The 25,690-nt window shown below is 42.5% G+C and overlaps 1 protein-coding gene across 1 annotated transcript in view; it reads left to right on the top strand.

Annotated features, from left to right (window-relative positions):
* Positions 1–25,690, top strand: part of CAMK1D (calcium/calmodulin-dependent protein kinase ID) — a 618,438-nt gene that overhangs the window by 219,294 nt on the left and 373,454 nt on the right. The window contains exon 2 of the mRNA XM_006891836.1: positions 10,096–10,227. Within this exon, the coding sequence (XP_006891898.1) occupies positions 10,096–10,227 (132 nt within the window). The remainder of the gene's footprint in view (positions 1–10,095; positions 10,228–25,690) is intronic.

The raw sequence follows: 25,690 nt of genomic DNA, 5'->3' as shown, positions 1-25,690 counted from the left end.
TAGGGATTTGATTGTTAGAAGGTCCCATTCATCTATTTTATCTTCTCCTGGTTGTAAATTTTTCAGAATACTGGGAAGACTCTTTATGTTGTGGATTAGGACTACTAAAGTTTTTCCAGGCTTTTCTTGAATGAAGTTTACAGTCCTTGGTTTTAGTCCTAGGTCCATGATCCACCTTGAGTTGGTTTTTGTATATAATAGCCACACTTTTAAATATTTGTACCAGCAGAGCTCTTTTAGACCAGACAGGCAGTCAGAAGATGTAGTCCAGAGGAGAAATAGCGAGGGCATGAACCTGAACAACAGCAGTGTATAGGCATGGAGGAGCAAAGGGCCATTTGAGTCTCATAATGGAGCACTTAAACAAACACATAATGTATTTATTGTTAAAAATGAGAGAGAGGGAGAGATGCTATAGATAAATTTCTAGGTTGGGTTACTGGATTAGTGGAAATGTGAGAGTATAGAAAAGGGAAAAGTTTTGAGATGAAGATAATACAGGGTTTTTTGGTTTTTGTTGTTTTTTTTAAAATGAAAGGATTTTTTTCTTTTACTTTTCAAAAAGAAAAGCAAATGGGGAAGGGGAGAGGTGGGCAGGGAGAAAAGTGCAACAATGAATGAATGGAAATCCAAAGTCTCTGTAACTTTTATTAAAATAAAATTTTTTAAAAAGGCAATTTGGTTTGATGTCTTTGAGAGGTTGACTGAGATTCATATAGAGAGACTGAATTGGAAAGACGAGTTTTACAAAATAAGAGAAAGGATAGGATATATAGGACATGTAGAGAAAAGAATGGATAGATAAAGAACACACACACACACACACACACACAGGTTGAAATCATTAGTGAATAGATTAATAACCAAGGTTTTCTAGGAGGAATACATAGACTAAGAAGAGGATAGGGCTGGAATGAAAGTTTGGGGATCAATGATATTTGAAGGAAGACAGGGCAGGTGGAGAAAGAATGGATGTAAAGATGGAAGGAGAGAACCATGGCCGGAAACCAAGTGAGAGTTTTAGGAAGGAGGATTTCAAGGACATCAGAGTTCTACAGAAGAACAGTAGGATGAGCGAACATTGAAAACTGTTGGATTTGATGAAGCAGGAGAGTGGAGGCATTGGAGTTGGGGTGGGGGGTGGGCAGCTAGCCAGGTTCCAGTTATGTGGTGAGAGCGAGGCTAGGGGAAGAAGTGAGATGGTAGAACGCGTGCTGAGGCCTGGGTGCCATCCCAGTGAGGGCCCCGTATAGACTCCTCTCGCAGGTTCCAAGCACACTTCCATCTCACTGAACATGCTACTATCTAATTTCAACTTCCAGTGCCATACTCATATTTCACATTTGATTTAGTGACCTGCTGTGACCTGTTTGTATTTTTAAAAAAATTTTTTTACCCTTTATCCCAGCTTATGTTCCTAGGAATTTATTTTCTTGAGTTGTCTGAAGGCATTACGTGCTCATATGGTTTGGCTTGCTTTCTTCCTTCCTGCTAGGCAGCCACCCACCCTGCCCTTCCGTCCTCCCTCATTCTTTCTCTGTCTCTCTCTCTCTCTCACACACAATCCACTTTGTTGTGTAATTACATTGAAAGTGCCCAATTGTTCAGTCGTGAGATTTTTTCCCCTCCTAATTAGCTTTCTTGGAATGGGAAGTGTCTTCAAGTGATTTATGTGTATTGGAGGAATGGAACAATTTATGCTAATGTTATATCCCCTAAGAAGTGCAGAGCTCGCGCATTGTGTTTGGAAAGTTTAAATGAGGTGGCATATGTTGCTTGACTAGTAATAAAGGGAGATTGAGCAGCCCACGTGAGGTGTGATGACATCTCATCCAGACACATGCCTAACCCCCTTGCCTTGTTCATGCTCAAAGCTCAAAGGGCAGCAGTGTATATCAGGCCACACTGAAAACAGCCTGGGAGCGGGTAGACAACAAACTTTATTTTCTGACTCCTATTGGTAGTGGTCTTGGGAGAAAGATGGGCATTTTCCTTTGTGGTCTATAGTCTCAGAAACCCCGTTGATGGTCAGTTATGATCTGGATTCAGTTCATTAGCAATGAGAGAGAAAAGGAGAGAGCAAGAAAGCAAGAGAGAGACAGAGAGAGACACAGAGAGAGAGAGAGAGAGAGAGATTGATAGTGTGATAATATGTCAAGCTGTGAACCAAAAGGCTGGTGGTTCGAATCAACTAGTCATTCTGAGTAAGAAAGTTGTGCAGTCTTCTTCCATAACATTTACAGCCTCAGAAACCCAGTGGAGGTGATGAGTTGGAATTGACTGCATTGTGGTGGGTCCCTTGTATAGCTGAGTGTGAGTCGTTCCATCTACATGAGTACTGAACATCATGAACTTTAAGAATGTACACCCTGAACATGTTCAGTGTACTTAAACAGCAAAAGGGAGGTGACAGTAATTTCTCTCTCTACTTCATGGAACTTTTATAAGAATTTGATTGCTGTATGTGAAACCAATTGCTCCTGAGTCCCCACTGCCTTATGGTGAACCCACACATGCCAGAACAGAACTGTGTGCGCTCCATAGGCTTTGAATGACTGATCCACTGAAGTAGCTAGCTAGCGGTCTCTGAGTAAAGTTGAACTTCCAGCCTTGGTTAATTAACCAGCTTTTTGTTTGTGGTCAAGAGCATTAGCCATTTATATCACTCAGATTCTCAGTGCCGTCGAATTGGAACTGACTTATAGCTCACCCTCTAGTACGTTTCAGAGACTGCACATCATTGTCCGTTTGAGCCGCTGCTGGATTTGAACTGACAGGGAGATGCCATCTTGAGCTAGCAGTGCAACTGACTCCCTGTGGACTAGGGTATGCTGGACCACTTCATCAATATCAAGTGTTACACAAATGGTAGCTACAAAATTCATAAGAATCTTCTCTAATTTAGGGAAGTAAAGGGAGCAGTAACGGCTTAGTGGGTAAGTGCTGCCAACCCAAAGGCACATGATTCAAGTTCACCAGCTGCTTTACACAGAAAGGTGGGCAGTCTTTGAAAACCCACCGGAGGGTCAGCTATGAGTCAGTTCTGACTTGATGATAGTGAGTGTGTGTGTTAGGGAAGTAAGGGGCAAAAAGCTTTATTAGATTTTTAAACTTTGTCATTGCCTAAGCAAAACCTGTGATAATCCACATGGACTCGGTTTACTCAATCCAAGTGGACTTCCATTCTAAGAGAATAAACTGGCGTTGGCTTTGTGGCTCTGCTCCAGCACTGTTGGCAGAGCTCTTTGGATTCAAGGAGCAGCCTTAGCCATCTGAGGCTGTCCTGGGCCCTTCCAAAGGGACCTCGAGGACTGGCTCCTTTTATTAAAGCCTCAGCTGCTTGCTCAGAAAGCTGGTGCAAGTGTGCTCCACTGTCCAGACTCACCTGGGGTCACATGTAGTTCCTTCCTCTCACAGGCAGAAAATCCCCTGGCCTCACCTTGGGGCCAGGCTTCCTGCAGCAGCCCAGAAGTGACTGTGGTTGAGAAGGCTTCAAACCATGATGCTCTCTTTCTGGGCAAGTGGTTGGGGTTTTTTTTTTTTTAATTTAGAAAACAACTTAATTTTCCAGGAAGGGAATCATGTATGAAATCCTTTTTCTTATAGTTTTCTTTTTGAGCAGCTCCTCTACATAGGCAGTAGTCTCTCAGTACCCATCCATGTTCTGAGGAAGGAGGAGCCTGGCTGGGTGCCCAGTGGAGTGAGAGCAGGAGAGGTCAGACAGCAGCTCTAGGTGATTTCACCACCACTGCTAAAGGACTTCACTGCCTTCTGGAAAACAGACTCGATTAATCTAGGACTAAATAAGAACCCTGTGCTGTTTTCAGCACTCGGGACCAAAGTGGAATATTGGGAAATGGAAAATGAAGGAATAGAATGTCTAGCGTGTAATCTGCCTCCTGTGGCAGAACCCTGGTCTTTTCCTCACTGACATACTCTAGCATTTCTCTTTGTACTGCTTCTTGAATACTTGTTCAGGGTCGTCTTCCATCTCAACACTCAATCTGAGTATCTCCTCAGTCTGAGATAGAGGAACGTCTGTGGGTTCAGGAGTGATCTCTGAATTTGTGGATTGTATTTTTCTTTGGTGAAAGTAGTTGGCAGTGACTAAGTGTCATAGTTTCTTAGAGTTACTGTAACAGAAATACCACAGAGGGATGGCTTTCAAGGACAGAAATTCATTTTCTCACAATTATGGAAGCTAGACAACTAAATCGTCTTATCTTTGCCAGTTCTTCCTGTGAATCTTTTTCCTAGTTTCTTAATGTTCTTTGGTGTCTCCTCACTGTATGTGTCTTTGTATCTGTTCTGACTTAGATTAGATTTAGGACCTACCCTACAAGTAAGAACATAACAAAAGAAACCTATTTCCAAATAGGGGCATATTTATAAGTTTGTTGTTGTTAAATGATGTCTAGTGGAACCAACTTATAGCTGACTCTCCAGTGGGTTTTCAGAGACAGTAAATAGTATGTGAGGAGATTTCTCATCTTTCTCCTGAGGAGCAGCTGGTGGATTCAAACCACATGTTTTTGGGCTGGCAGTGCAGTTCCTTACCGTTAGACCACCAGAGTTCCCTATTTCTAATTGTGTTGTGTACTGTAGGTTCAGAATCAACTCATAGCTGACCCTCCAGTTGGTTTTCATAGGCATTTAATCACATGGGAGGAAATTGCCCATCCTTCTCCCGCTGAGCAGCTGGAGGCCTCAGACCGTGTGCCTTCGGATATTGCAGTGCAGCCTCTTGCCACTAGGCCACCAGAGCTTCCTTATTTATAAGTATAGGGACAGAATGTCAACCCATGGGATGAAACACAGTTTAATTCATAACAAGAAGTATCTAATTCCATGTAACACTGTAAAAGCTCTATTATGAACTTTATTCACAGTATTTTTAGACAAATAATAATGCATGTCTTCTATGTTTGCTGGCCTATTGCTTCTTAAACTCTGTCCTTCAGTAATTTTCTAAGACTGTGTTAGGTTTTTTACAGTTAAGGGCTTCTATAATACCATGTAGGTATGGCTGGCAAACAAAGGTAAGCGGTGAACCTGAGTTAATAGCCGAAAAGTACAGTTTTTATTTATTTATATAATAAATTAATAACAAATATTTATATTTGACAAAATATTAGGAACTCTGATGGTATAGGTATAGAGCCCAGTGTTGGTCTGCTAAGGAAAGGGTCAATCTATTCACCCCTCCTGGAGAGAAAGATGAGCAGTATCCTCCAGTAAAGATTTAGTCTTGGAAGTCTCATAGAAAGTGACTAAGAATGGGTGTAGACTCAATGAGAGTGCATTTAAAACAAATACTGAAATACAAGTTCTAGAAGTTTTAAAGTAAGGGAATGTATTCTGAAGTGAGTATCCTATTCGACCAGTAATCTCTGGATTTGGGGAGAAGCTCCTTGCTCTGACATTTTTCCATTCTGTTATTTTGTGGAATTACTCCCTCCTGGCTCTCAGGTTTATATAATTAGACACAGACCTTGCAGAGAGATGAGCTTCTTTCTGGAGAGTTAATGTTCCGATCGGAACACTTTCCTGAAGCCTCACAGTTAATTGCTCTAAGTGAAAATGAATTCCTCTCCCCGGGAATGATTTAAAATGTATAGATTTCTCTTTTGATTGGTGGCAGATTTTTGTCACTGTCAGATGGGGAAGGAGAAGGAGAGAAAATGATACTCTCCTTGCTTACACATCTTTTTGATAATGAGTGGTGAACATGGGCCCACAAGCACTGGTACTGAATGACTTTGACGCCTCAGTGCTTTGCTTTTGATAAGAGAGAGTTTTGTCTCTTAATTGTGAAGAAGTATGTTTGGGTTTCTAAAATATTTTAAATTATGCTAAAAATATACATAACAAAAACATTTGCTAATTCAATACATTCTACATGTGTAGAGCAGTGACATTGACTATAATCTTCATGTTCTGCCACCATTGTCATTGTTGTTTTCCAGTTTACTCCACCACCATTAACATAAACTAATTGTTGTTGAGCTGACTCCAACTCATAGTGACCAATGGCTATTAGAACTCTGATGTACAGTTGGTGAGATTGTAAAAGGGTATAGCCATTCTGGAAGGTAGTTTGGTGTTTCCTCAAGAAAGCAGAACAGAGAGATTCCAAGTTGTTGTTGTGACATCGAGTCATCTGTGACCCATAGCAACCCTGTGTACAGCAGCTCTGAACCCTTTCCTATCCTGAGCCAGTCTCACTAATTCCAACACATCAACCCTCACTAATTCCAACACATCAACCCTCATTGTCCCAGTTACTTTATCAATCCATCTCATCAGGGTCTTCCTCTCTGACACTGTCCCTTCACTCTTCCAAGCATGATGTCCTTCCCCAGGGACTGATTTCTCCTGGTTACATGCCCAGAGTATGTGCGATGAAGCTTCACAATCCTAACCTTCAAAGAGGTACTTGGTTTCACCCTCTCCAAGACAGACCTATTTGTTTTCTTGGCAGTCCATGGTATGTTCAAGACTCTTCTCCAGCTCCACAGCTCAAAGGCATCTATTCTTCTTTTGTCATCCTTGGTCATTGTCCAGCTCACTGATGCGTAACAAATAATTGAGAAGACCATACATAGCCTGGATCAGGTGCACCTTAGTCTCTAGACTGACTTCATTCAGTATAACGTAACAAGGTTCATTCACATTGTGAAGTGTGTCAGGGCTTTGTTTCTCATCACAGAAGCCACATTTGCCTTAAGGGATTTAACTTTAAAATAAGTAGAAAAATGCTCAGATTTGTCATGTATAAACTCATGCTCTCTATTGCAAGGTAGTCATGACACACCACACAAAACTGACTCCAAGACATTCATTCAACCCTAGAGAATCAATAAGGAAGAGTAGGGGAAAACATGTTTCTAGCCTTCAGGTGTTTTTAATGTTATGGAGGTGTTTTGGGAAGCTTGACTGGTGCCTTGTCCTCAGGGTTCTGTTGTAGCTGGGGTGTGAGGTTGATGAGGGTGGACAGAGTCCCTCCCACAGTCACCAGCAAAAGCTTCAGTCTCTGGAGAGGGTCAGAGGCTTCACTGATGGTACAGTCTTGCTCATGTGGGAGATCAAATGCCCAGGTCTTATATGCCAACGGTCTTTCCTAGGTTGTATTGCTTGCTTTGTGTCAGCATAACTTGTACCATGTGATCAGGAGCACACATTGGGGTTTCTTCACATCGATTATCTAAGGGCAGTGTCACACCATAACATATAACCACGGGTTAAAAACTCTCACTGGTGTCAAGTCAGAACCAACTCATAGCTGGTACCATTGAGTTCCTGAGGCTATAGTGTACAGGAGGAGATTGCCATCTTTCCCCGCTGGTGGATTTGAACCACCAGAAAGATGAGGCCTTAGGATTAGCAGTGCAACTCCATGCAGGCTCTGCCACTACATCGGGTTATAAAATTAGATGAGTTCTTTTTAAGTCTTAGGTTATTTACAGATTAAATGTTCAAGTCAAACATTACTTGTTTCAGCATACATGAGTTTGGATTATTCTTTTATAAGCCTGCATCTCCATCTGTAAATGAAGTCAGTAGTGTCTCTGAGGGAGTGAGGGGGCTCCAGAGTCTGGACACAGCAGGCACTGTTCTTAATTGGCCAGTGCACACATAACCTAAGGAGCTAAAGAGTGGACAGTTAAGGAGTTGCCTTTTTGTGTCAGAATCCTAGGCCTGTTCTACGGGGTCCTTGTGGTGCAGTGTTTGAATGCTAACTACTAACCAAAAGGCTGACAGAGGTTTAAACCCTCCTAGCAGTGCTGTGGGAGAAAGACTTGGTAGTCTATTCCTGTAAAGACTGTTGATAGATGCCATCGAGTCAGCTCCAACTCATAGTGACCCTGTGAACCACACATCTGAATCCTGCCCTATCCTGTGTCTTCCTCTCCATCCCTGATATGCTCGGACACATTGTTACAGTCACTGTGTCGAGCCATTGTGTGAGGGTCATCTATTCTTTTGATGACCCTCTAGACATAACCCTGCTTGCTGAAACTGAGGAGGACCTGAAGCACTTTCTGCAGAGGGTTAAGGACTGCAGCCTTCAGTATGGATTGAGGTTCAATATCAAGAAGACAAAGATTCTCACCTCTGGGCCAATTGGCAGCATCAGGATGGATGGTGAAGAGATTGAGATTGTTCACAGCTTTAGTTTGCTTGGCTCTGCAATCAACACTCTTGGCACCAGCAGCCAGGAAATTAAAAGACATATTGCATGGGAAAGTTTGCTGTTAGAGACCTCTCTAAAGTACTCAAGAGCAACGGTGTGTCTCTGGAGACTAAGGTGCGTCTGATACAGGCCATGGTCTTTGCAATCACTTGTTATGCATCAGAGAGCTGGACAATGACCAGGGAGGACAGAAGGAGAATTGATGCTTTTGAACTTTGGTGTTGGAGAAGAGTGCTGAGCATGCCATGGACTGCTAAGAAAGCAAACAGATTAATCCTGGAGAGGGTTAAATCGGACTGCTCCTTGGAGGCAAGGATTCTGAGACTTTGTCTGATATACTTTGGTCATGTTGTAAGGAGAGACCAGTCCTTGGAGAAAGACAACATGCTTGGGAGGGTGGAGGGCAGGTGCAGGAGGGGAAGGCCCTCTGGGAAATGGATTGATTTGGTGACTGGGGCAATCGGGATGAGTGTGTCGGAGACAGTGAGATTGGCACAGGACAGAGCAGAGTTTAGGGCTGTTGTACATAGGGCCGCTATGAGTCACAAGCGACTCGACGGCACATAACAACAACAACAACATCCCTCCTTCCCACACACTCAAGGCATGTGAAACAAAGCTTCACTGTCCTCGCCTCTGAAGCCCACTCTGGTTTCACTTCCTCCAAGTCAGACTTGTGTGTTCTTCTGGCAGTCCGTGGGGTATTTGGTACTCTTCTCTATCATCACAATTCAAAAGCTTTGGTTCTTTTTCTGTCATTCTTAATAGTTTTCCAACTTTCAGAAATGTAGGAAGCAATTGAAAATACTATGGCTTGGAGCAGGTGCACCTCAGTATTTAAACTAACATCATTGTTCCTTAAGACTTTGGAGATATTCTCAACATCAGGTTTGCCCAGTGCAACACGTCTTCTGATTTCTTGACTGCTGCTAGTGTGGGTGTTGACTAGGGATCCAAGTAAACAGCCTAGTAAACCTTTTGGGGACATTCTACTTGTGTGCTTTGGGGTCACTATGAGTTGAAATAGAATTGATTGCACTTAACCACCTCCTCATGGCAGGAACACTCTGCTCCCATTCAAGGTACAGCACCCAGTTTCCTTCTAGTCAGTGGGAGGTGACAAGATGCCAGGAGATTGTGGGCACTGAGGGACTGACTCTAGGCTTGCTGAACAGAAGGCATTTCTCAGGACTGAAGGCACAAGGCTTTGACCAAGAGTATAAAAGAAATAACTTGTTTATTGCTCTGCCTTTGCTGAGTTAAACCCATATTCCCAGGCAGGCAGACCTACCCAATCAGGGTATCCATGTGGTTTTTATATGTTTGTTTGGTTGGTTTAAAAAGAAACACACTGCTTATGGAAGGCTTGCCTACTCCTGCCAATTAATCACCCTATGTCAATACTGCATATTACCCCAACTCACACTGTAATTACGTTCTTAGCCATCTGTGAGAATGAATTCAATGTGAAGTGTGTGGGAATCTCTTTGCTTGAGAGGACCTGTGTAGACTTTAGAAATTGTAGGATTACTCTTTCATTTACCTGAGGGCTTGTGGGCATGAGTAGCAGCTTCAGGTGGAGGTGGTTGTTCTTTGCGGGAACCTCTTGTAGAAATGTCTTTTTGCTCCTGGGGGACTGTTTCTTTGCCGCCCAGCAGAGGTGGTGGGTGGTCTGGGGAGGTGGCCACAATCTTATAAACATCACATGCCCCTTGCATGAGGGCACATTTGCATATAAGCGGTACCTTTGCAGAAAGGAGATTTAGGGCATGGTGCTAGACGAAGAGCAACAACAGTACATGCACTCATTTGCCCTTCACTGTTAAACTGTTAATAGACTTAGAGAACTGTTGTGATATCCCAAATTCTAAACTGCTGCTCTCCCCCATCTCTGTTCACAGCGGGGCATTCTCGGAGGTGGTTTTAGCTGAAGAGAAGGCAACTGGAAAACTCTTTGCTGTCAAGTGCATCCCGAAGAAGGCACTGAAGGGCAAAGAAAGCAGCATCGAGAATGAGATCGCTGTGCTGAGAAAGTAAGTGTGGGTGGGAAGGGCCTGCTGCCCTGACCATCTTGACTTGGTTGCCTGGTTGCTGGCTCAGGGGAGTGTCACCTTCCCAGAGGTCACATAGGGTGACCGAAATCCAGGTCTGGAGCAAGAGGGTGGACATGGTAACACTGACTTACATTACAGGGTGCTTTCCTAGAACTGTCATCTGAGTACCAGACTTGGCCACTTAGTAGTATTTGCCTGGAGAACTCTGCAACAATGATTCAGAGACTATGTTGGGACTTGGTAAGAAAGGATGCTGTAATGAGTTGTGCTGCTCATACAAAGCCTGTGTCTCTGGCTGTTCAAACCCACAAGCTGCTCTGAGGGAGAAGAATGGGCACACTCCTTCCACTGCAGTGCCCAGCCTTGGAAATCTGACAGTGGGTTGCGGCGAGTGAGAATCCACTTGATGGCTGTGAAGTTATTTTTCATCCTATCTTTTATCACATGTGATAATAATTTGAGATATTGCTTCAAAAGAGTATATAAAACTCAGGCAGAGTTTTTAAAGTTATTGTGATAAAATAAAAAGAATGTAAATTTTTGCCGTATTGACCATTTTTTAAGTATATAATTTCTAAGTATTTTATGAACTGAATAAATTTTGTGCAATATTCACCATCATCTATTTTCTAAAACTTTTCTAACATCTCAGGTACTCCATGGGATCTATGTTGATGTAGCAAATAGATTGTTCCTCCATCCTCCTGCCTCCCAGCACCTGGTAACCTCTTATCTACTTGTGGTCTCTAGGAATTTGTTTGCCTCTTGTAGGGATTTTATACAAGGGAATTAGACATTGTTTCCCCCTGTGTATCTGACTTCATTAATTTACCATACTTTCCATTTTTCATCCCTGTTGTATCAAGTACTAGAGTCTCACTCCTTTTTTTGTGGCTGCATACTATTCCTTTGTATGGCTAGACATGTTCTGTTTATCCATTGCCCTGTTGTTGGATGAATTTTTATTTTTGTTGCTCAGGTATATTTGAACAAGGACCCCTGGAGCTAAAGTGAACGTTGTGTTGGGCTCTTAACTGAAAGGTCAGCGATATCCAAGTAAGCCAGTACCCACTTGGCAGAAGAAGGGCAAGCAGTCTCCTCCCATAAGGTTTTACAGTTTAGAAAACTGATGGAGGATCTTTGGTGAGCCAGAACTGACTTAGCAACAGTGAGTTGATATGAATATAACAGAATCTTCTCCTCTCCGCTGTATAAACACATAAAAGACTGTTTTCATGTTGCTGAATCCTCTCAAGAGATGGTCTGTCCTTAGTATGTGCCCCCTCCCCCATCATCAGTATTGAGCCATTCCACTATATCTCACAAGGTTTGAGGGAAACATGTCTTACATAGTATCTGCTTTAAGACCTCTGGCATGTATCTGAATTTTGTTGTTGTTGTGTACCATTGCATCGAAACGGACCCATAACTGACCCTCTGGTGGGTTTTCAGAGGCACTTAATTACACAGGAGGAAAATGCCCATCCTTCTCCCACAGAGCATCTGGTGGATTCGAACCACATGCCTTAGAGATTACAGTGTACCTTCTTGCTCCTAGGCCACCAGAGCTCTGCTATCTGAACCATAGTCTATGAAAATCTTAAAGAGTTACTCTTAATAAAAAATGTTAGAAATATTCTTGAATATCTAGGGATTGGAAATCAGCATATAGCAAGAATCTGTAAAGTTAAGCAAAATATAGTAGGAACAAACCTTTTAGGACTTCAAAGTAAATGTCACTCGGCCCACTTTCTTCCTGACTTTGAATTTCCTCCCCTCTGCCACTTTTCTGTCTCCCTGGGACCAACAGTGCCCCTGAGACAGCACTTTGCTGCCCTGGATGCAAGGGTAAATCAACCAAGGTGGTCAGGACAGCATATCCTCCTCTGATCCCTGTGTGTGGCAGGCATGGTGTGTGTTCCCAGTCTAATGGAGCTCACCAGCTTTTCAGTACAAGAGATTTTGCTTATTTGTTTGGTTGTTGGGCTGGTTTCTAGGTCTATTAGAGACTCGGTGAGTTTCAGAGTGTCCTGTGGAGGATCGCTTGGAATGATTATATCGACAAGAATTTGGAAAAACAAATTATCCTAAGTACATTAGCATCAAGCAGGAAAAAGCTGTGTTAATGAGACATTTATTTAAATTGCTCCTTTTCTGATATGAAATCAGTGCTTTGAGAAGAGAGTGTCCGCTGATGACATTAAATGACAGATTCATCACACATACTTGGCATTTTAGTTGGAATTCCAGGTGGGCTCTGAGTCCGCTGGGCTTCTGTTGAATTGAGAGGGAGGAACTAAAAATCTCAAGCTCATTACTGGTGAATCGGAACTGACTCATAGCTGACCTGCCGGTGGGTTTTTGAAAGCTGTAATCAAACAGGAGGAGACTGTGGATTTGATCTGCCAGAGAAGTGCCCTCTTTGGGTTTGTCACACAATTCCCTATGGACTAGGCCGCCAGAGCTCTCTTGGGAGGGAAGAGAGCGTTAACATTTTATGTGACTCTCAGTGGAGCTTAGAAGTAAAATCTGGAGAAGTAAGTTTCTATTTTCAGTGTTATATGAGTAGGGGCATATTTGTAGACTTTATCGTTCAGTCTTAGTTTATGCATGGGTTTTGTGCCTTAATTAGTGTATCCTCCTTGCGCTTCATTGAAATAATAACCACTTCTAGGGCAGGGATATTTAAAACCAAGGAGGGCTAGGAATGTGGAATAACTAATTTCCATAGTTCCTTCCTGTTAGCTGTTAGAGTGCTTTGGTGCGTGACCCTTCTTTAAAGAATACAAAACAAAGAAATGATTTCTCAGGGGATGAAAAGGTGATGTATCTCTTGTACTGATTTATTTTTTGGGGGGCTTCTGCAAATGTTTTACAAGTAGAATAAGAGGCAGTTCCACAGCATAATCAACAGAAAGCAAAGTGTAGAATAAGAGGCAGTTCCACAGCATAATCAACAGAAAGCAAAGTGTATTAGTTGGATGGAAAATAGCTTGGAGCCTCTCTTAGAATGCGGCCTTTGAGGCATTCATTAACACATAGTCATTAACTTCCCACTGTGTGCCAGGCACCAATATTACAGAATGTTGCTTTAAAGATAAGATTGAGTTCTTGTCCTCAAGGAGCTTACAGTTTGGAGCTCTTCAAGGAGCTCATACGTTAATAAAGAAATGCTCTGAATAAATCATGAGCAAGGGGCTGAATATGCCCAGTTCTTCCCTTGAGGGGATGGGAGCATGACTAAAACAAGGAGCCCTAGTGGTGTGGTGATTTAGAACTCAACTGCTAGTCAAAAGGTTGATTTGAACCCACCAACTTCTTTGCAGGGAAAATAAAATGGGAAGTATGCTCTTGTAAAGGTTACAGCTTTGGAAAGGCTATAGGGCAATTCCGCCCTGTCCTTTACAACAGCTATAAATCAGAATTGGCTTACTGGCTATAGGTTCGGCTTTTGGCTCGGAGAACAAAATGTTCCTGAAGGAGGTGAATCTAGATAGTGTATTTTCCTGGGTTAAGAATGACAGAGTTGTGTTCTAAACAGCAGAAACAGAACAAACAAAGGTAAAGAGATGTGAGACAGGCTGGTGTGCTGGGAAATTTCACCCAGCTCATCCAACCCAGTTAGAGTGTTCAAGGTGGGGAGACCTACACTTGGCAAGGTAAAAATGTGGAAAACTGTGTGTAGCACTTTGGACTTTGAATTTCATCCTTTGTTTAAAGTGGCGTCCCATAGAAAGATTTTAATGAGAAGAATAAAGAGGTCAGATATGCTTCATAATGTTTATTGTAGCTTAATTTACAGGGATAGATTGGAGGGACAAGACTCAGTGGAGAAGTTAGGGTCCATTAGCAGATTCCACCTGAGAAATGAAGAGGCAACAAATCAAGGCATTGGAGATGGGAGGAAGTTCTAGGTAGTGCCTGGTCATTGACCAAAAGGTTGGAAGTTCAAGCCTACCCAGAGGTGCCTGGTGATATACTTCCAAAAAATTAGCCATCGAAAAACCTGTGGAGCACAGCTCGACTGTAACACACATGGGTAACCATGAGCTGAAGTGGAAACTAGTTATGGGATGGAAAGGAGGAGGCAGATGTTAGGGTATGAATGAAATAAATTTTTTAGGATTTTAGATTTTGCTAGAAGTGAAGAGAGAGTTGAGGGAGAGATAGAATTCCAGGATAATGATCAGATTCTGACTTTGTTGACTGGGTAGATAGTGACCTTGTTAACTGAGATCAGAAATGCAAAAGCAAGGCAGGTGGTGAGTTGAGTTTTGGACATGTTTAGTATGAGAGCCTGGGTAAACACGACTATTGGTCCATTGATTGTCCACGTCAGCTGTGATGTGAGATTGCTAGGGGTTAACGCTTTTCAAGACAACTTAGAAAATACCTTTTGATTTTTTTTCATAACTGCACTCATGTCATGCAGGTAGCACAGTCTTGCTCACAGAAAGTGAAAAGACTTAAAGTACTTACTAAAGCATATCAAAGACTACAGCCTTCAATATGGGTTACATCTCAACATTCAGAAAACAGAAATCCTCACAATTGGATCAACTGAAGCAACTTCTTGATAGTTGAAGAAAAGTCTAATGTTGCCAAGGATAATTTTACCTGCATATATACTCATGGTAGCAGCTATCAAGAAATTAAAAGATGTGTTGCATTTGGCAAATCAGCTATTAGGTACCTCTTTAAAGTGCTAAAGAGCAAGGGTTCTAGTTGAAAGACAAAGGTGTGCCTGACTCAAGCCAGGCTATTTTTTGTTGGTGTCATATGCATGCAAAAGTTGGGTGATGAATAAGTATGACCAAAGAAGAATCGGCTTCTCTGAATTATGGTGGCAACAAAGAGTACGGAATATCTCATGGACTTCCTAAAGAACAAACAGCTCCATCCTGGAGGAAGTGCCACCAAGGGTTCCTTGGAGGCAAAGATAGTGAAACTCTGTCTTATATACTTTGGGCATGTTCTCAGAAGGCACCAATCATTGGAAAAAGACAGTATGCTGGAAAAATAGAGGGTCATCAAAAGAGAGGAAAATTTCAACAAGGTGGAGTGATAGAAGAAGTGCCCAAATGGTTTTAAGTATGGTAGAAATTGTGAGAATGGCATGGGATAAGGAAAGGTTTTGATCTTTTGTTTACAGGGTCACTGTGAGTTGTTGTTGACTCAGTGGTATCTAAACAACAACGTAAGATGGAATTCCAGATGGACCTGCTTTCCTCTGAGTTCTTCCACATAGTTCCTGCTTGTTTGTACATTTCCATCTATTATTCACCCAAGTAGGCCCATTTGAGAGGCTGTTCTCTTTCCCATGAACAGAGTTTATTGAAGGATGAGAGATTTATTTATTTCACTGGATTAAAGTAATATAGCTAATATATCCTTTAGGATGCTTTTGTACTTGCTCTGAAAATAGTTCCAAAATGAATTTTGTACTTGATAAGTAGATATTAAACCAAGCTCAGAGGGAAGAAAAGTGATAAGCATCGTGGTAGGCTGAGAGAGCTGCAGCCCTGACTCCAGCATTTGGTGAGCTCCATCGGTATAATTTAGCACGAGCCTTTCCAGGCTGAATGGTACGCTGTGGTCCCAGGAGCGGTGTGTGTTATGCATTATGGAATATAAACAGCATCAGTGTTGGGCACCTTGGATTAGGTTACATGGAGCTTATAGTTTCTGTGGTATTATTTACTTAGAAGGCAGGCTCTGTTCCAAGCTAATTTTGAGGTAACACATAAAGCACTTTTGGGGAGGTAGAAAGACAAATATATAAGGTCAGAATTTCAGAGAAGGATGAAGAGGGAAGAGGTTCACATGACGGGAAAAGGGAGGCATGTATGAAGCACCTCTCATTAATCAATGGATAAACAGAGTTCTGTGAAAGAGATCCTTGCCTCACAAGAGACCCATATACTGCTCAAAAAAAGGGAGAGAGAAACAAACATTTGATTACCTTATAGGTATTGAAATTAATGTTATAGGACAAAATGCATATGAATGGTTGAATGGGAAATTATTTTGTAGACTTTGCTCAAATCACAATACAAATAAAGCTAATATGTTTTGTTGCTAACTGAAAGGTTAGTGGTTCAAATCCACTCAGAGATGTCTAGGCAGATAGACCTGGAGAATATGCGTCACTACACCTCAGAACTCACTAAGGACAACTAGTGTGATCTGAATGAAGCCTGGTGTCAGAATTCATCATGCTTCCCTATGGCTACTGTGTAGGTGATAGATTGTCTTGCCCTGGCAAAGGTACTTGTACAGGAGCTGCTTTGAAATGACATGTTTTCATTTACCTGGGTATACTGGGGAGTCTCTGCCTTCCTCTCTAAAGCTGTGCTTCTCAGGCTGAACATTACAATCACCTGGGAAGATTTAAGAGTTAACTGAAGGCCAGGCCCCCTCCAAGCTAGACAAAATGAATTAGAGGTTGGGACAGAAATCAGAACTCTTATCCCTACTTTATGAGGTGCTACTCAGCCAGTCCTAATAATGAGAACAGACATTCTCACCTTCTAGTGTGAAAGTGTTTTCTTGCATGAAGAAATATGGGAAGATATATGTGCACATAGGTGTACATGCACCAGATAATATTTCTTTAGTATTAGAGAGAGTATTTAGAGGAGCAAACCCTGATGTGATCCCATGTTAGGCAGGATTACCTGACCATTGAATATAGGGGTCACACAATACATCACTGAAGTGAGACCCCAGCCTCTTTCAGAGATCAGGAAAATTGTATTCTTCTAGGGTGGCTGAAGGAGGCGCAGCTGCAGTCAGCCTGGGCTGGGCAGACTGGGGCAGGGATTGGTCACGTCATCTCTACTCAGCATATCATCAGAAAGGGACACTGGCTGCTGAGGGAACCAGATGTCAAAGCCCAGGCTGCTGACCTGGATCCCTGAATCCCTGTGGCCTGAGGTCAGGGAGGATGGCAGAACATGTGACGGGTCTGGACCTCAGCCATGCAGGGAGGGAGGGGTCTCAGGGCTTGGGAAGGAAGGACTAGGTCGGCCCCTGGTCATTGCTCTATGTTTTGGTTATTTTTGACCAAACATGCTTTTCTCAGCATAGGCTAAGGAGGACAGCAGCTTCAGCACCCAGAGGAGAAGACAGCTGGTTTTGGTTAAAGTAAGAGTTTTAGAGAAAGGCTTTTGTGTTGATCAACTCATGTAAACCTGGCTGGCTTCTGCCCCTGCAGCTTTGTGCTGATAGCAGGCTGGGTCCCCTTGGTTGCTTGTTTAATCCGCCAAGTGCCAGTTTACTGTGTGTGTGTGAGAGAGAAGCATCTGCTTCAGTGGAAATTCATAGTGAGCAGAACCACTTTTCCAATGATGGAAGCGGCTGAGCAGGTAAAACTCTGCTAACATCTTTTTAAGGATCGGTCTGATCCAACGGATGAATAATGTTCAAACTACACAGACTTCTTTCTCCAGATAGAAAGCACTGGAACTATGGCTGCATATAAGAAGCGTGAAGAGTAATAGCTAAATTCACATGATAAGCAAGAAGGGAGAAAGGTATACGTTACGGGATTCCAGGGCCCTTGGTTACATGGGACAAAAATTCTGTGCTTTGACAAGCACTGTGGCAGTTGGACAATTAAAACAGACATGGGGGGGGGAGAGAAGAATGAACTGGGGAGGAGGGTGGAGAAAACAGTGCAACAATGAATGAATGAAAACCCAAAATCTCTGTAAATGTTCATTAAAACTAATACAATTTAATAATTAAAAAAATTCTGTGCACTTCAAGTAAAACAGTGGTTTGGGGATATTGTAAATTATTTGGTGCACATGGACAATGTGCTCGACGACTGACCAAAAGGCTGGGAGCAAGGTTCAAGTCCTTGGAGAAGTGCCTCAGAAGAAAGGGCTGGCTGCTTTTATTTTCAGCTCCTGAAAAACCAGGCTCTGGAAAGCCTTGAGGCCCACTTCTACTCTGATACATCTGGGATCACCATGAGCCAGGGCTCACTCAGCGGCAGTCAGTTTATTGCTTCTGTGTTGTATGTGTGGTTGAAGTCAAACCCTTGCCAAATTTTCAGGGTCCACATGTGAATCTGCCTAATGAACGACCCAAATGGAAGCTGGTCTTGGACCTGTTTGAAACTAGGCTTTCTGAAAGTGTCTAGTCACGAGCAAGGGGGCTCTGGTGGTGTAGAGGATAACCAAAGGCATGAGCTTTGAATCCCCTGTGTGCTCCATACGAGAAAGATGGACAGTCTCCTCCTATGAAGTTTACAGCCCTTGACAATCCGCTAGAGGGTCAGCTATTGAGTCAATTCTCGTAGTATTGTTTGTTGAATTAATCACAAAGAAAAAAAGCTCAGGTGACTTTGTGCTGATGGCAGGCTGGGTCCCCTTGGTTGCTTGGTTGCTAAACCAGAAGCATTTCTGACGATTTGAACAACAACTCTGAAAGATGGGAAATCTCTTCGTGAGCCTCAGAAACCCAGTGGAGGGTCAGTTATGACTTGCCTTTGAAGCACTAACAATGAGTTTTTAAGTTTGAATCACAGAGAACTGGGAATCTTCTTTATGGTCCGGCTGGAGAGCTGAACTCTGAAACCTTCCTCATTTCAAATACCAGATGTTGTTCAACTAGATAAAGGGAGGTACAGGGACAAGGACAAATCTCTCCTGGCTTCCAGGTCTGTCTGGCTTTGGTGACCAACTCAATATGAGCTGTTCTAGAAGGCTGGTCTCAGGGGCAGATGTTCTCCTATGGCAACAGAGTCCTTAAATCTAGTCTGTCTGTTCTACCACCTTTTAGACTATATATATTACTCTGTAGATATTTAGGGTAGTTGAAGAAAAAAATGTGTTTTATCGCACTTTTAGAAACAGTGTCAGTTATTTGCATGCTTATTTCCTTGTGCTAGTTCCTTGTCATTTATTCTAGATATTTCTTAGGGAGTTCTGCTCTTGTGTAGACTAGTTGGCCATTTAAATCCCTCTAATAATAGAGCTTGACAAATATGTTTCCATTTTTACTGTAAACTGTTTAGCTAATGATTTAGATATTTCACTTAAATGATTCCTATAGAAGCATTTGTGTGTATGTGGGTCTTGTAACCTAAAAATATTCTGAAGATATTAAAAGAATTGACACTGAAGGATCATGCTACACAAGTTCAAGTACTCTTGGGATAGATTAAAATTTATAACTCATCGCTGTTGAGTCAGAACTTAACTTGTAGCTAACCCAGTGTTGGGTCCTGAAGCTGTAATTGGATAGGAGGAGACAGCTCGCCTCTCTCCAGAGGAGAAGCTGGTGTATTTGAACCACTGACAGGCGTGGCCTTAGATTAGCCATGTAGCTCCCTATAAGCTAGGACTGGGATGGAAAATATGAAAAAAGAAGTAAGTACATCCTAAGGTTTTTCTATTTCTTTTCTGTTAAAAAACTCAAGGTTGTGTCATCTGTGGTCCACATGGTTTTGGCATTATTTATTATGAGTGAATAAATTATTTCAGCATTTTATTTGTGATTCATTATCTATTAAATGTGTGTAATTTGATGGGTCCATCTTATTTCACATAATCAGTGTTTCCAGGATTGCTGAGTAGATTAATTGTTTACTGCTTTAAAACTAGATAACTGACATTTCTCCTCAAGGTCAGCCTTATTTTAAAATCATCATAAAATTGATGTCCAAAGTCGCAGTTCTCATCTGTAGACCCTTGATTGAATGAGTTGTTTCTAAAACTGTACTTGTATGGACTATAATGAATCTAATATCCATTTTTCTTTAGCAAGATTTTAAAAAATAGAGTCTTGAGTAACTGATGTGAACATGTGTCACTTGGGAGTCCAGACATGTACAAGGGTGTATGTTAACACTTACAATTCTGTGATATGTTTTGGGTTTAGTTGAAGGCTGCCAAGCTGATGTCACACACACCCCACACATATACACCCGCACACCTCCACAATGGATCTGAGCCCTGTCCTATCCTATACCATCCTCATCATCTCTGACACACTTGAGCCCATTGCTGCAGTCAGTGTTTAAGTTCATCTCATCGGAGGTCTTCCTATCCTTCAGTGACTCTTCAACTTTCCAAATGTAATATCCTTTTCCAAGGAATAGCCTTACCTAACAACTTAGCCAGTGTGGGAGATGAAGCTTCATCATCTTTGCCTCCAAGAAACACTCTGGGTACACTTTCTCCGAGACATATGTTTGTTCTTTTGGCAATCCACGGGATATTTAGTACTCTTGTTGAACACCAAAGACTTCGGTTCTTTTTCCTTCTTCACCATCAATTCGTCATCCTTATTCACTGCCAGCTCTCTGATATATAGCAAGTGACTAAAAAGACTATGGCCTGAATCAGGCACATCTTAGTCTTCAAACTGACATCATTGCTCTTTGGAGAGATCCTTGAAACAGAGTTGCCCAATGCTACATGTTTTTGAGTTCTTAACTGCTGGTATTACGGGTGTTGATTGTTGATCCACAAAAGATTAAATCACTGACAGCTTCAATCCTTTTTCCATCTATCATGATTTTGATTGTGGTAAAGACTTTTGTTTTCTTGATGTTAAGATGTAATCCATACCAAAGGCTGGAGTTCTTGATCTTCTGCATTGATAAGAAATCGATGTCAATGAATTAGTTCAACAGACTAATATTAATAAATTTAGAGTCCCACTTTTTGCCCTAACCTGGCCTACTGAAGGGGAGGGAGCTTCGGTGGCCTAGAGGTAAGCAGTTGCCCTGTGAACCTAAAGGCAGGTGATTTGAATATACCAGCTGCTCGGCAGGAGAAAAATAGGCAGTCTTCTCCCATGGGATCTACAGCTTCTTAAAACGTCCTGGAGTATGAGGTTTGAGTCAGTGCCAACTTGACCACACATGACAACAGTATACTGAAACCCAGAACAATTTCTCTTTCTCTGTTGCAATTTTAAATCCAGATATTTTTCTTTGTTGTCATAATTTAGAAACTAGGTGAGGATTTGACAAATATTGTTTCATTTACTCCTCACAATAAGCCTATAAAGTGAATATTAGGATGCTATGTGACAGAAGGGGAACTTGAATCTACATAAGGCATTTCTGGAAACTGTCCTTTTTGTAACTGGTAGATCAAGAAGTCAATCCTTGGTCTGTCTCCTTCATTTATTATTTGGCCTGGCTTGTTCCTCCAGGTTCTCTCCTTTAAAGTGAGCTGTTGGGTTTCTGGGGCTGTACATCCTCACAGAACGAGACTCCCTCAACTTTCTCCCACTGAGCAGCTGGTGGGTTCAAATTGCCAACCTTTTCTTTTACAGGTCCAGAATTTAAAGGAAGTCCTCCTTAATACAGGGGCCATAGCTTCTTGTTCTAGAGAAGGTCTGCTGCATGGCGGCGGTGGTCACTGATGGTGAGACAATCAAACTCCAGTTGTGTTGTAGCTGCCATTGTTTAGTTGTGGCTGTTAGAGGCTGTGGAGTCGATTTCTACTCATAATATACAATCAAAAGTAGTTCTAGGCTGCAGTCTCCATGGAAGGGACCCTGGTGGTACAGCAGCCAAGTGCTCTGCTGCTAAATGAAGGGTTGGTGGTTTGAATCCATCAGCTGCTCTCAGGGAGAAGTATGAGGTGCACTACTTCCATAAAGACTTCCTGCCACAGAAGCTCCTACAAGGCAGTTCTGCTTTGTCCTACTGTGAGTTGGAATTGCCTGGATCACTGTGAGTTGGAATTGGCTCGATACAAGTGAGTTGGACTTGTTTTGTTTTTAAAGTAGCCTTTGCAGGAACAGACTGCTACATCTTTCTCCTGCAGAGCTGCTGGGTGGATTCGAATTGCCAACCTTTATGTTAGAGTTGAGCACTTTGGCATGGTGATACCAGGCTCCTTTTTCTGTCATTAGAGAAGCAGTGTAAAATAACAAATACCATTGACTTCCAGAAGAACAAATCAGTCTGTATTATAAGTGCAGCTGGAATACTCCTTCAAAGTAAGGTTAGTTATGCTTAGATACTTTGGATATATAATCTAAAGGGAATGTCCCTGGGAAAGGACATTATGTTTGAGAAAATAAAACCCACTGCTGTGGAGTTAATGCTGATTCACAGCACCTCTCCATCGGGGTTCCTTAAACTGTCAGCCTTGATAGGAGAAAACTTCATCTTTCTTCTGAGGAGCTGCTGGTACAGATGGGTCATTGTTTTTGTCCCATAAGGAAAGGATTTCCATCTTTCTCCTGAGGAGTTGCTGGTGGATTTGAATCCCTGACCTTTTGGTTAGCAGCATAACACATGAGGAGCTATGGCAAAAGAATGCTTTCAATTAAAACGGCTGCAGCAGTGGGTACAGACATAGCAATGGTGGTGAGGATGGCATGGGATCAAGCACTGTTTCCTCGAATTGTACACAGGTCATTATGAGAAAGAACCAACTTGATGATGCCAGACCACAACAACATAAACAATTGAAGATCTGGACGAGGCTCTTTAAGTTTGCAACCTGACTCTACCATTTAGAAAGGTGTGTGAGCTCAGGCAAGTCATTTCAGCTCTCAGCTGCTGTTTTCAGTAGGTTACAGATAGATACTCATTAATACTTGATTCAGTTATTAGATGTAGAGGTTCAAGACCCAGTACATATGAAGTACATAAGGCAGTGTCTAGCATAGAGTATGAACTTCCAAAGATTTACAGTTTATGATTTTTCTGTGTGGAGGGGACATCCTTTTAGAATAGGGAGGAGGTACCTTCCCTGAAGTCACGTCACACCAGCATTGTTTCTCCAGGAGGCTCCCTGTTGGAGCCCAGGGAAACCCTCATATCAGAGCAGGTGGTGCCAGCAGTGATGGGTGGCTTTCTCCTCCTGTGGAGAGGACACTGCAGGGATAATTCCCTGTGTAGTTGTAGAATCGTGAAGAATATACTAGTTTTACTATTTTCCTGGCTGAGAAAACCTCTATGAAAGTTATTTTCCTCTTTGTATCTCTTACTGTTTACTTCCTGAAAGTTAGAGCAACAGAATTTGGAAGCTGGAAAAGGAGCTTAGAGGTCTGAGCCCACTGTCTTGAATTTCAGATGAAAGAACAAGTCTGGAGGGGTTACACTGATGGCCACAGTCACATAGCTAATGCAGACAGACATGAAGCCAGGATATGGCTTCTGGGCCCCTAACACCAGGCAAGTCCATTGTCAGGGGCCTCTCCAAATTAGAGAGGAACAGTGATGTCATTTGGAAGACTAAAGTATGCCTGATTCAAGCTATGGTCTTTTCAATAGCTTGCTGTGCATCTGATAGCTGGATAGTGAGCAAGGATGATGGAAAACCCGATACCTTCGGGTTTTGGTGTTGGAGAACCAAATATCCAACCAGCAGATAGAAAGTGCAGACAGGGTGCTTCTTGAAGGCAAGGAGAGTGAAAGTTGGCCTCATATACTTTGGGCATGTTATTAGGAGAGGCTATTATTCCTTGGAGGGCAGCATCATGCTTGGAAAGGTGGAGGGTCGGTGAAAGTGAGGACAGCCCTCCAGGAGATGTATTGACAACACAGTGATTGCAACAATGAGCTCGAGTGTATCAGAGGTGATGAAGGTAGCACGAGATAGGACAGGGTTCAGATCAGCGGTTGATGAGGTTGCTAAGAGTTACATTTCACTCGATGGCACCTAATAGCAACAATATTTAAAATAACAGAGGTTTATTTCCCTTCTCACCACAATTCCCCTCTTTAAAGCACCCTTCAAGAAAATGTGAGACAATAACTCTTCTTCTGTAGAAGCCCCTTGGCATGCTTGGCAAGAGCTGAAGATCCTCCCCTTAGCTGCTTGGCCAGGTTCCAGCATGGGATCTGAGATGGGTCTCAGAAACTTACACAGTGATTTCAGTTCACTGTGCCGGCCTCGCTGATAGGCCCCTTCTCAGAACTGCAGTGTTGCTGTGGCAGCCTTTGCTGTCTATCACATTCTGCCCCACGCTCCCTCTGATTCTCTGGCATTAGTCGAAAAGTTGTTCAGAGGCCGGCCTTGGAGGTGTCTATGTTCAAGATTAAACATTGAAAATGCTTCTTTCCCATTTCAAGTGTGTTTGATGAGTGTGGCCCTTTGTTCAAGTTTCCTGTCAATGGAATGAAGCCAGTACTTGTCAGAAGTGGAGTAGAGGAAACCAGCTACAGATTGTAAAATAATCTAGAAGACAAGGAAAGAGCTTTTGTAGTGTGAGGTATTCCAGGAAGACATTTGTACCCACTCCATCCTTCTACAGCTTGGGAAGGCCTGCTGGGCACCCTGCTGAGGGCTTTCATGTTCCTTCATTGCCCTGTTAGGTCCATTGCCCTTTCTATAACTTTCCAGGGTGTTCTAGAAATAAAGGACGGGCTGTCTATCTCATATCCCATCACTTAAAACAGAGCAGGTCCAAGGAGCTCTTCCCAAGCTTTCACTGCCTCTCTTCTTCATCCTTCAGGAGAATGCAAGAAAATGAACTCTTTGTCTTTAAATGTTTCTTAGTATGTTTGGCAAAGACTTCAGAACCTCTACCTTAGTAGCAATTATCCTACAGGAGTCCTGGGTGATATCGACAGTTAGCAAGGTCATAGACTAACTGGAAGACTAGTGATTTGAATCTACCAGAGATGGCTCAGAAGAAAGGCCTGGCAATCTGTTTATAAATTATCAGCCACTGCAAACCCTGTGGAATGGCACTCAGATACACCTGCATCTCCTCTGAGTGGGGGTCGATCCAATGGCAGTGAGCTGAGGGAAGCACAGAAGAGGAGATGAAGGGAAGAGGAGAGAGCCCAGAAGTGTGTGAATTATCTAGAGATTATTTATTTGAATGGTAAAAGCAACCTATTCACTAAGCCATCGAATTTTCCTCAGTGACAAATTTTACATCAGGATTGGAGGAAGACTTATCAACAAACTGCATTATGCAGATAACACAACCTTGCTTGTTGAAACTGAAGAGGACATGAGGCATTTGCTCCAGAAGGTTATGGAATTTAGTCTTCAGTATGGATTGAAGCTCAACATCAAGAAAACAGATTCTCACCACTGGGCCAATTAGCAGCTTTGTGGTAGATAGAGAAAAGATTGAGATTGTTAATGGCTTCAACTTGCTTGGTTCCACAGTCAACACTCTTGGTACAGCAGTCAGGAAATTAAAAGATGAATTTGATTGGGGAAACTCTGCTGTCAAGGACCTCTCTAGAGTACACATTGAAGAGCAATGATGTCAGTTTGGATACTAAGGTGTGCCTGATCCAGGCCATAGTCTTCACAGTTTCCTGCTATGCATTAGGAAGCTGGATAGAAACTAAGGACGATAGAAGAAGGATCAATATCTTTGAGTTGTGGTGCCAGGGAATAATGTTGAACAAACTGTGGACTGCTGAGAGAACAAACAAGTTTGTCCCAGAGAGGGTGAAACCAGGCTGCTCCCTGGAGGCAAGGATTTTGAGGCTCCA

This window comes from Elephantulus edwardii, unplaced genomic scaffold, assembly GCF_000299155.1.
Source record: "Elephantulus edwardii isolate Elephantulus edwardi_28Jun2011 unplaced genomic scaffold, EleEdw1.0 scaffold00105, whole genome shotgun sequence".
Taxonomy (NCBI): domain Eukaryota; kingdom Metazoa; phylum Chordata; class Mammalia; order Macroscelidea; family Macroscelididae; genus Elephantulus; species Elephantulus edwardii.
Note: the sequence above shows the minus strand (reverse complement) of the source record. Positions and strands in the feature narration are given on the sequence as shown.